The sequence below is a fragment of the Neovison vison genome, chromosome 12, assembly GCF_020171115.1.
Source record: "Neovison vison isolate M4711 chromosome 12, ASM_NN_V1, whole genome shotgun sequence".
NCBI lineage: Eukaryota > Metazoa > Chordata > Mammalia > Carnivora > Mustelidae > Neogale > Neogale vison.
Window position 1 is genome coordinate 58,212,708 of NC_058102.1, and position 11,870 is coordinate 58,224,577.

The 11,870-nt window shown below is 40.4% G+C and overlaps 1 protein-coding gene across 1 annotated transcript; it reads right to left on the reverse strand.

Moving 5' to 3' along the window:
• Positions 1-201: 201 nt before the first annotated feature.
• On the reverse strand, positions 202-3,556 carry LOC122891171 (matrix Gla protein). Its single transcript, XM_044226650.1, has 4 exons — positions 3,408-3,556; positions 1,944-1,976; positions 1,026-1,101; positions 202-583 (listed from the first exon to the last, which is right to left on the reverse strand). Exons 1-4 carry the CDS (start codon positions 3,466-3,468, stop codon positions 442-444), a joined length of 312 nt encoding a protein of 103 aa, XP_044082585.1. The 5' UTR covers positions 3,469-3,556; the 3' UTR covers positions 202-441.
• Positions 3,557-11,870: the final 8,314 nt, after the last annotated feature.

The following is an 11,870-nucleotide window of genomic DNA, read 5'->3' on the forward strand; positions in this document are numbered from 1 at the left end:
GCAGAGAGCCCGATGCGGGGCTCGATCCCAGAACCCTGAGATCATGACCTGAGCCGAAGGCAGAGACTTAACCCACTGAGCCCTAGATCTGTTTCTAATGAGCACTAGAATATGATTAACAGAATTTCCTGTTCTGGGTTAGATGGATCATGGTTTAAATATCTTAGTACTTTTTTTCCAGAAGAAATCAGACTCACAAAATGAAAGTATCCAACCAACAGTTTATTACATAATAATCACACATCTTAACTCCCTCTTGACCTTTCACAACATTGCACTTAACACTGTGTATCAGCCTGGGATCAGGAAGGAGAGCAGCAGCCAGACAAGAACATTTAAGAAGTAAGCAATTCTTATGTGTTTATGTAGTTCGGTGATGCTACTGCAAAGGAATACAAAACCAGACACCAGGCTCTGGAAAGGAAGAGACTTTTTCTAATCTCATTTGCTTCCTCGGCGCCGCCGGAAATAGTGATTGTAGGCAGCGTCGTATCCATAAACCAGGGCAAAGCGTTCGCAAAGCTTGAAGTCATCACAGGCTTCCCGATTGATCTCATAGGCAGGCTTGGTGCGTTCTCTGATCCTAGAATGTTGGTGGTTGGGGGGAAAGAGGCCCCAGATTAGAAGCATAGAGTTGGGGGGGGGAGAAAGGGAAAAGAGGGGAAAGAAAGAATAAGAAAATATAGGAGAGAGATCCCATTCATCCCCCAATATTAAAGACACTTAATAGGGGGAAAGGTGGAACAGAGGAATTTTTTTTCCTTTCCTTTTCTTTTTTTTTTTTTTTATGTGAAAACAGAAATTTTCTTTCTGTCCTCCTTTTCCCTTCTCCTTCTCTCAGCTTTCTGGGTCTTTCACAAACTAGTCTTCTTGAAATTCAGTTATTTTTAATACACTGTTTTTAATTCTTTGATTTGGGGTTACGATTAGAAATGATTAAAAAAATGGAATGTTTCTCATTCTATTCAGATCAGGGATGCTACAATGGGTAAAATTACCTTCCCTCATCAAGTTTTGTTGCTCACCTCTCTTGGGCTTTAGCTCTCCATCTCTGTTGCTGGGACATAAAAGTATTAGCATTTCTCCTGTTAATGAAGGGATCTTCAAAGAAAAAAGAAATAATTGCAGTTTCAGAGAAGCAATAGTTGGAGATATTTCCATGAATATTCCCTGACATAAATACATTTGAAAACTCATTAACTCATACATTTCAGGTAACTAGCTAGCTTATGAAACTCAGAGGGAAAGGTAAAGCAGATTTTATAAACTGCCTAATCAAAAGAAATCAGTATATGCTTTTTAGAGGTTTGTTACATAGGCCACAGTTATTTTTATTTGTTTATTTCACCTTTGGGTAATTGCTTTGCCTTTCTCAATTTGGTATTCCTAGTCAGTGTGTTTTTAATTCCTGTGAGGAGAAACTCTGTCCTGAGGACTTGTGAAGCATAATTTTAGATCACCAGAAATGGGCAGTGTAAATATCATGAAAATAATGAACAAACTGGAAATGAGGGTGATATATTCCTTCTTCCTGTACTGAGTCTTTGTTAACTAGATACTCAATGGCATTCAGCATAATGCTGACGACTGTGGTTTCCCAGCTGACTGGGCCTCTAATTCCATACACTTCGCCATACTTCACCATTTGTCATTACTTCTTCTTTTCCATCTGTGTGGCTGATGTGGTGCCAGCTTAAAATTTCCAAATGCCTCCAACTCTGCTGAATGCAGTTTCAAGACCATATCACACTATTTCAAGCCTAAACCATTGTGCATCTGGTGTTTTTTATAGTTGTTAGATTCTTAAATTTAGTTTTCCAAAAGAGGCCCTCTTTCCCTTCCCTATATGATCTCCACATACTAGCATTTCGTCTTGCTTAAGAATAGGAAGAGAGATTCTTTAAAACATGAGATTTAAATAAGGAAGTCAAATGTTCACTTACTAATTTCATAGGATTCCATGCTTTCATGAGATTCTGGAATTAAAAAAAAAGTTTCCGTTGATTATTATTTATCACACATGACAATGGTCTAAATTGAAGGACGGAAGGAGAGAAAAGAGTCAAAACGATGTGAAGAATATAGTGAGCAGTGTGATTATTACAAATTTCAGGCATTTAGGATTGAGGAGTTGTTTCTCTAGCTCTGTCCTTGGTGTAGAGATCTCTACACTTCAGTTTTTTCTGATGAGGAAGGAGCCAGCGGTTACAGTCTTGGCTATAAGTTCCCAAGGGCTTTGACGTCTTCAGGCTAGTGAAATAAGCTGATTTAAGTGCTATGCACAGATTTCCAGAGAGGCTTCTTCTCTAATTCATTTGGGACCTGTCCAAGAGCAGGGTTGAGAAGGACAAAGGGGTCCAGAAAATAGCCCAGGTCCTCCAGGCAGTGTGGGGATATGGTCAACCAGGATCTACCAAGATAGGTTTCTAAGAGGTTCTGAAAGCCTCTTAAGAACCTGTGTGAACTTGGCAGTCACAGAAACCACTGGTTCCAGGTGACATCTCCCACTGGGCTGAAGCCAGTTCAGAGGAAAAGCTGAGCTGATGCCAAAGCAAAAGTTTTCTTCTTTCTACCACTTCTCTGTGCACAGTAGGTAAATTTGGCAATAAGGGGTTTATATTTGTAAGCAAGTGATTTTATTTGAAAAACCAAAGAGGAGATGAAGAGATCAAATCCTCTGATACAGAAACCATGTGAATAATTTCAAGAGTCAGAAGAAAAGTACAAGTGGTTGTTAATATAATTGAGATTCAAGGACATCTAAATATCCAGATAATTGAAGCATAAGATGGATTGAAAATAATCTTACTTCAGATTCTTTTTCATAAGTTTTGAACAGACACAGGTATAGTTAACGGCATAGAGAAACCAGGTAGAATTTATCTTTTCACAATTGGAATTATACACCCATTTTTCTCTGAAATTCTTTAAATGTGGAACTCTGTTTTTAAATTAATTCACTGAACAAATGTAGGAAGTTCATGAGATTGTTCTGTCCCTGCATAAGGTTAAACTTAACATTTCATGTGATAACTGCTTTTCTTAAAAATGAGTGATTTAACTAATATCTTTAACCAACTGTTATCAAAATATAAATAAACATCCCTAAAAATGAGAGCTTGGGGGCTGGGAATTTGATATCTTTCTGAAACAGCAAAATTTCTAGGTGTATAGTGACTTACCATAGACAGGACATGCTTGTTAAGTCTGGATATTTCAGATGTAAAGAAGATTTGATGGGACAAATCAGTGTCCATAGGGCTTAGGAAATGGTAGATTGATGGTACTTTAAGATTCTATTAGAGAGAGTGGGAAGAAGAGGAGCAGGGAAGGGGAAAAATAAAAATAAATTGAAATCAGAGGCAGAAAAGAAAAACCAGAAAAGCGGCAGAAGAAAGTTTTCTCACCGTAGCACAGAGCTGCCACGGCCAAGGCAGCCAGGATGGAGAGAAGGAGCAGGCTCTTCATGGTCTCTCTGTGTCCTGTGGGTTGGTCTCACTGGCTTGTGCAGCAGTAGACAGAAGAGAGCTTCTGTGGGCTGTTCGTGAAAGGCTGTGAAGTTTTTATAAGAACTAGAGCAGCTGAAAGGGGAGGAACCAGTGGGAGGGGGCCAGAGAAGGTGGAGACTGGTTGGCCCTAAACTAGCACTGGGACTTTTCCCAAATCCTCATTCCTTCCAGATAGTATCTGCTCTGGGTGGGCAGTTTCCCTCAGTCCTTGGCCAGACTGTGCTACAGCAGGACGCTGCCCTGCTTTGGACGTTGTGGCCACCCTGACTTTGGGGCCAGACCTGGGCAAAAGTCCACGGACAAGGGAGTTGCCACAAACACATGTTTGCCTTTCTAATTCCTTCTCCGATCCACTCTCCTGGCCCTGACTGCAGGTCTGGGGTGCAGACAGAGCTGTAGTGTTCTGCTGGCTCCCCTAATGGATGGATGAAAGTTTCTGAGGGCAAAGGACTTCCCTTCATAAACTGGTTCTGATGTAAACTTATTTTCCCAGTAGGGTTGAACTATCAATCCTAGACCAATTGCACATGTGCCTGGTGATAGACAACTTTTGCATTTTTGCTGGTGCTCAGCACGGCAGAGATGCCCAGTGATGCCATGAGTTGTGTTTCCTCAACTGGCTCCATCATAACTTGTCCATCCAGTTTTTTTTTTTATTGCTATTATTATTTTTTTTCCAATTTATTTATTTTCAGAAAAACAGTATTCATTATTTTTTCACCACACCCAGTGCTCCATGCAAGCCGTGCCCTCTATAATACCCACCACCTGGTACCCCAACCTCCCACCCCCCCGCCACTTCAAACCATCCAGTTTTGTGTCTTGAGTCCAATTCTGTGCCTCATGGCCCTCTTAGGTTGGATACCACTCATCTAAAGGGCAGCAAAGACAAGAGGGTGCCCACCTCTCATTTTCTGAAGACATTGTCCTGATAATTATTTAATCCAATATGCTCTTAGCAAGTGACACATGAGAGACAAAGAACTGTGCTAGATGCTGTGGCAGATCTAGAGACAAACAAGACACGTCCCTAAGGAGGTAAGTAATAGCTACTTACTATATTCATTTTGTGCTTTAGCTGTCATGTGTCCTCCAACATAGATTCTCACAAACATATGCTTCCATTATGCCATTATACCTTCAGTGGCAGAAGTGCTATGTCTTTTCTTGCAGGAGGAGGATTGTAATTTGGTGCCTCTGGTTATGCTGTAGACAGAGTTCTGTTTTTTTTTTTTTTTTTTTTCTTCTTGGACAATCAGAAAACCTTTTCTATTAAGATGTGTCTCAGCTATCTGATACCCAAGAGTCCTGTTGGAAGACAGATAGATTTGAGTCACAGAGAAGCAGATTGTAGGTGAGCTGAGCTACAGGACCTGTCACTTGGCTGGAACAGCAAAAGGGTTGGCATGGGAGTGGTCGGTATAGTTTTCAATAATTTATTTCAAAGAGCAGTACTGGACAACCAGGTGAAGCTACATGCCTCATTCTTTTAGTTTTTTGGGGATGTACTTTCCCTCCCAGCCTCCACCTTCTAAAGAGCTTTTATAAATACTAAAGGATTCCCTGTTAAAGGAAATAGGTTGGAATCCTTGTATTCTGAAGGAATCATGAGTTGTGAAGGACCAATAAAATTCAGGGTTTCCCCCCTGATTTTTTCATATTAAGAGGTAGATTCTTTGTGATAAAACCTTAAAGAGGACCTCAAAGAGAAGACAACATATGTTCTTCCCTGATAAATTCATCCATTGTGATTTCTAGTCACAAGATTGGTGGTTGTCTCCCTCTTTAAATCACAAACTTGGTCTCGGGCTTGGCTTCAGTACCCTTTCTCCAAAATAAATCATCCAAATCATTATATTTGCAAAAGACAGTTTACTCCACTGCTTTTACAACATTTACTACATCGCTTGTTTTGGGAAAAAAAGGCTAGCTGTGGCTTATTCATGTAGCATTTTGTATGCACTCAACTCAGTTACTAACCCCCAATTTATATGAGATGAAGCAAGTTTGGTTTCAGTGTCTCATCCCTAAAATGAGTAGGATACTCCACCCACCCCCACCCCGCCCCGCCCATCTCCGGAATTAGAGAAGTCTCTCTTTTCCAGCTACAAATATGCGCTTTGAGAGGTACCTTAGCTTGGTCTTTTCTGGCCAGATTCTGCCTGCCTCCTCCACTCCCAAGTTCAAATGGCAGCTATGCTGTGTCTGCCTTCTGACATTATTGTTGTTTATTCTTACACTCTCTGAATCCAAGCATGAAAATCTTACACTTCTCTTTCCAACTCCAACGTAAGCTCCACCTTTTTTCACAAGTTGTTTTTATCACTGCTTCCACTGCCTTTCCTAAAGTTTTATTTGTTTATTTAAAAATATTTTCTTTATTTATTTGAGATATATATAGAGAGAGACAGAGACAGCAGGAGCAGGGTAGGGGAGTGGCAGGCAGAGGCAGAGGGAGAAGCAGACTCCCTGCTGAGCAGGAAGTCAGATGACATGGGGATCATGACCTGAGATGAAGGCAGACGCTTAAATGACGGAGCCACCCAGGTGCCCCTTTCCTAAACTTCTAAGCATGTTTCCTTATCATCTTGCCTTTTGCAAGGCTAACACTTTCTGTTGGAAACTGCCTCTTTTCACCACTCATCTTCCCCTTTCACTGTTTTCCATTTATTTATGGGTTCTCCTATGATAAATACCATTTTTATAAAATTTATAAAAATTAATAATGTGTGTGAAAACTCCAAGCCCTTTTTCTTTTTTCCCATACCACTCCCTGTCTCAAAGATATTTTTGTGGCAACTCCCATCATGGGTGTTTATGAAGAGGATCCGACTAACTCGCTGTATTAGTATTAATACATCGTATTAATAAGAAAGGGTCGAGATTGACTCCTTGGAAAAAAGAGAGAGATAAAAAAATGGAGGTCATTGAAAGTGAGACATGGGAAAAGACAAGTAAGATGCTTTGGTTATGAATATGCTTGTTTGAGATTGTAAAAGATTGAGAAGTTCCAGGAAATATTAAAATTGTTTTTAATTAATGCTGGCACCAATTTTTTTTTTTTTTTTGAGAGAGAGCTTGCATGCACTTGCGTGAGAGCATGCGTGAATGGGGGAGGGGGAGGGACAAAGGGAGAGGGAGAGAACATCTCAAACAGTCTCCACACCCAGCACAGAGCTTGAGGCCAGGCTTGATGTCATGACCCTGACTGAGACCATGACCTGAGCAGAAATCAGGAAGTGGATGCTTAATGATGAATGGAGCCACCCAGGTGCCCCTAATTTATATTTTCTTAATTGAAATATCTTGTAAAGATTAGCCCACATGAAGCTCCAACTTATATTTGGATTTCAGATAATTTTGAAAAGGACATATACATGTATTTCCCCCTAACTAAAGAGGAGTGTTCTTTAGTGGAGAGACTATGTACAGATACTCCTAGGAGTAACAACAAAGGGACTGAAGAGACAGTGACATGACTGGCAGTGTTTTCAGACTTCACAGGGACCTCCCATGGGAGATGCTATAACCCAGGCAACAGGAGCCACGGAGCCACACGGGATCTCCTCTTCTGCCTGCCCTCAGGAGGAAAGAGAAGCATGAACATGCCCTCCAGGGCCAGAAGTAGCCTCATGCTTTAGTCACTCTTTCATCCATCCAACCATCAATCCATTTTACAAATGTATCGAGCATCTTCTATGTGCCAACTCTAAACTAGAAACAGAATAGAGAAAACCACAGAGTGGGACCCTACTCTCATGGATCAAGTGTGATCTTAGATCACAGATTTAATTAGTGGTTCCTCTTCTTTACAAGTGTTTTTAGGCAACCAACTGGCCCTAGAGAGGTCTACATGATATGCTTTCTCATTGGACTGACTTTTTATAGATACTCAGGAGCATCTTTCTTTGCAAAACATTGCAGAAAACACTGATGACAAGGTCAGATAAATTCTCAGTTCCAGGAAAGAAGGGAGGAGAAGGAAGGTTGGCAGACCTTGGCATTGTAACGTATTTCCCACAATCCTACTTCCTCTGTCTGTCCTTGCCTATCCGTTCTTTCTTTTTCAGACTACTAGGTATTTTGTCTCCTTGAGGAATTTTCCTGGCTCCAGTCAGACTTTTCTTTTTTCTTTTTTATTTTTTTCTGTTCCATGAGATTCCGCTTTATTTACAGAATGTTGGTTTTATGAGTTCACAGTATTATTTTCCTGGCAGCAGTAAAACCCTCAGTCTTGCCATTAAAGAAAAAGGCAAAGGGGAGAAGAATTAGGAAGTAACAGCCCAGAAAATAAAAACAAAAATCTCTTTCTAGGACAACAAAGGGCAACGAAACAAGAGACAGAAACTTAGCCAGCTTCCTAGGACAGTGCTGACCAATTAGTTCTGTTTTTTTAAGGGAAGCCCCTTGAGTGGATTTTACATCTGAGATTCCTTTCTTTTTAAAATTTTATTTATTTATTTGACGGAAAGAGCACAAGCAGGGGGAGTGGCAGGCAGAGGGAGAGGCAGGCTCCCCGCTGAGCAAGGAGACTGATGTGAGTGGGATTCAGTCTCAGGACCCCTGGATCATGACTTGAGCTAAAGGCAGATGCTTAACCAACTGAGCCACCCAGATGCCCCTACACCTTAACTGACATAGCTTCCCAAGCACTGAATCCTTGAGATCTTTCTTAATTTGTCTCAAATGAACTAAATGAAAATAAATGCTTGTGAAACTCAGATATGGGAGGGACATCTAGGAAATCCTGGGAAGAAATGTCTGGGGAAAGGCAGAAAAGCCTGGATGGTAAATAAAGTGGTCTTCTGGATGGAAATAGCTGCCTCATTTTTTCCTCCCTTCTCATATAGATCATCTCCTCTACCCCTTTCCTTTCCAGTAAAAGCTTCAAGTTTTAAATAACATAGTGGATGTGAAATAATAATTATACAATGATCCAAGTAATATTAGCATGTATCATATAGGTACTATGATAAACACTTTTTATTCATTATGTTATTTACTTCGCATAATAATCCTACAAACTGAGTATAATTACTCACATGGTATATATGAGAAAATTAAGGCTCAAAGAGGTTATGTATTTTTTCCAAGTTCACATAGTAACCAAATGGCTAAAGGCTGTTTGATTTCACAGAAACACTGGGCTACACAACTTGAATCACTTGATACAACCATGCACTAGTCCTCAAGGTTCTGACACCTGCTTAAAGAATTCTGTGATTGTGTCCCCAGGGATTGCTGAATCTAAAATTTCAGAGATAAAGATAAAATTATAAAAAGATACACATATTTTAAATGCCAATTTCTTTAATGTTGAAATAGAATAGAAATTAAAGATTTTCCTTTTGTCACTTACCCGGATAGTTAAGTGACTTATAAAATCAGAGAAAGGGAAGAATTTGGTATCCGAACACAAGTTTCCCCCTTATTTGTTTATCCGGTACTCTGCACACTAAATCACCTGTCCAAAGAAGCTCCCATTTGAATATGTTGCTTTCTAAAGCCTTTCAGCTTACTTTAGAAATCACCATGTGCGCTGTCAGCTGACATCAACTCTAGTCTGGCATAAGAATACTGTCTCTTCAGTGCCTAAAAGTCCATTTCTACAGTTAGTTAGACCACAAGCAAAACTGGAATCTAGACTGCTCCTTCAACTCAAAGCAAAACAGAGAACAGGTTCTGTGTCTCCTGCTTTGGCTGGGCATGAAGCTAGGGAAGGTCGGCCATTTACTCATGAGACTCTCGCTGCTGCTTCTGAGTGAGGTGTGAAGGTAAAGTCTGGTGAGTTTCTCTCATAGCACTATGACGGGTGTCCTTTCTGAGGAGGGGGAGGAGCCCTTTCAGATCTCTTCTCCTGTCATCCCACACTCGCCACGTCCTTATATTTGCCTGTCATTATTCCAACTCACCAATAGAAAATATCCCTTCCTATGTTCAGGAAGTGTATAACAGCAAGCGAGGGACTCAAATCATTTATAGGAGTTGAAGAGGATATTGGTGACTCATAGAACAGGAGACTCGAAGGCAGAAGGAACGAGCTGATGTCTGCATGAGTGAGGTGGAAGGAGAAGCGGTGTATAGTTAACATTTGTCAAGACAAATGAAGGGAAGGGACAGGATGACAGCTTTGCTCATCCATTCTGGTGTACAGGCACTTGGGAACACAGTTGGAAGTTGTAAGAAGTTATTTTGGAGGAAGATAGGACAAGAGCTGTAAAGGACAGCAAATGGTGTAATAGAAATTTAATAAGTGTAACAACAATGACATTAGTTAAGAGAAACTAAAAAATAGTTGACAACTTTTAAATTTGACGTGAGAAATGAAATAGGCTCTTTGACATCCTTCAGTTATAGGTAGATACCTGGATGGATCCTGTATAATCTGAAGGTACTTCATCTAAATGAGGATTTAAACCACTTTAAAGTGATTTTAACTTTAAGTAACATATTGACTGGAAGAGAATCTAGTGGCGAGCTGCATGAATCAAACCCGCCGAATTCCTTTGTAGTTTGGCACATTTCACCTGCTCCTCCATTGGTCTCTCAAACAACAAAAGACAGATTGGGTGTGTGTGAGCATTTCATACCCTTATTCCATTTTCTTACTTCCTCCATACTTTTGGTATCCCTCTCAGATGAAAAACAATCACATAAACTAGAAAGGACTCTACAGAAAGGGGTCAATTATCATATGGTTTCACTTATTTGTGAAGCATAAGGAATAACATGGAGGACATTAGGAGAAGGAAAGGAAAGTGAATTTGGGGAAATTGGAGGGGGAGATGAACCAGGAGAGACTGTGGACTCTAAGAAACAAACAGAGGGTTTTGGAGGGGAGGGAGGTGGAGGCTTGGGTGAGGATGGTGGTGGGTATTAAGGAGGGCACGTATTGCATGGAGCACTGGGTGTGGTGCATAAACAATGAATCTTGGAACAATGAAAAAAAAAAGGCTCTGTGGGAAGTGAATAGCTCTTCTGGTTGAGGGATATGCTTTTTGGAATAAGGAAGCCCATAGAAACAGTCGAAGTGTCTGTTGACAGATAAAAGGATAAAGATGATATGGTAGATACATAACGGAACATTATTCAGCCATAACAACCATTTGCCACGATGTGAATGAAGCTGGAGGACGTTATAGTAAATGAAATAGGTCAGAAGCAGGAAAGACATATACTGTATGATCTCATATGTGGAACCTAAAAAAGTTGAACTCACAGGAACAAAGAATGGAATGGTAATTGCCAAGGGCCAGGGGTAGGAAATGGGGAGATGTTGGTCAAAGGGTACAAACTCTAGTTATGAGATAAACAAGTTTTGAGGATCTACTTATTGTGTAGCATGGTAAGTATCGTTAACAATACTGTATTGTATACTTGCACTAATTCAAGTTCAAGATGCTATTCAGCTTTAGTGTTCATACTATGCTAAAAAAAGATAACTACAGGAGGTGATGGATATGTTAACTTGATCATGGTAATCATTTCACAATGTGTTTGCATATCAAGTCATCACATCTCAAATAGTTAAAAATTTTATTTGTCAATTATACCTCAGTAAAACGAAGAAGAAGAAGAAGAAAAAAAAAAGGCCTGGATTTGAATTCTGGTTCTATCTCTTACCTCCTTGTGTGACATTCGACAAGTTAAAATTCCTGAGCCTCGCATTTCTCAGCGACACAATGGAGGTTTATAAAACCTGACTCACAGGACTGTTGGATGGATTAAATAAGACAGTAAGTGAAAAAAAGAAAGAAAGAAAGAAAGAAAGAAAAGAAGACAATAAATGTAGAGCTCCTTGACTAATGGCTGGAGCATAATGCTGTGGTGTACACGCATTTAATAAATGTGATTTCAAAAAAATTGGTAGAACACTATTGCTTTAGTGTTACGATCTTCCCCAGGAGCCAAGGAATAGACCCCTAAGGATGGTCAGAGCAGAGGCCTGAATGCAAAAGCAGGCGCGGCTGAATCAGCAAGGGCGCTGATGGGAAGTGAATTGGGAGATAGCGGAGCAGTTTAATCCTGATACAGCCACGTAATGCCTATGTGGCTTTGGAACGGATACTTTAAATCTCTTTTCCAGCATGAGTTGGAATAGACTGGTGTAATTTTGTGCTTCCAGATTATTTCATCCTTGAAGTAAATAAACAGGATAGAAATGATTCTATATTTCGGTGTTTGAACAGAACATTCTGTTCTTAATGCTACTTCGCTGCTGATGCTTCCCAGGCTGACTCGTGTTCGGATGTCAACCCCTTGGTCTGAAACCCGCTAGCTAGATGTCTTGCAGAAGTTCCATTCACATAAATCACCGCGTGCCAGAGGCCCCGTCAGCTGCTATTTCCCAGTGTAGTCCAA

Coding starts and splice junctions, on each gene's coding strand:
- LOC122891171 (XM_044226650.1), bottom strand. CDS start 3,468: ATGAAGAGCCTGCTCCTTCTCTCCATCCTGGCTGCCTTGGCCGTGGCA. Junction 1,977..3,407: donor CGTGGCAGCTCTGTGCTACG/GTGAGAAAACTT, acceptor TTTTAATTCCAG/AATCTCATGAAAGCATGGAA. Junction 1,102..1,943: donor CATGGAATCCTATGAAATTA/GTAAGTGAACAT, acceptor TTTTCTTTGAAG/ATCCCTTCATTAACAGGAGA.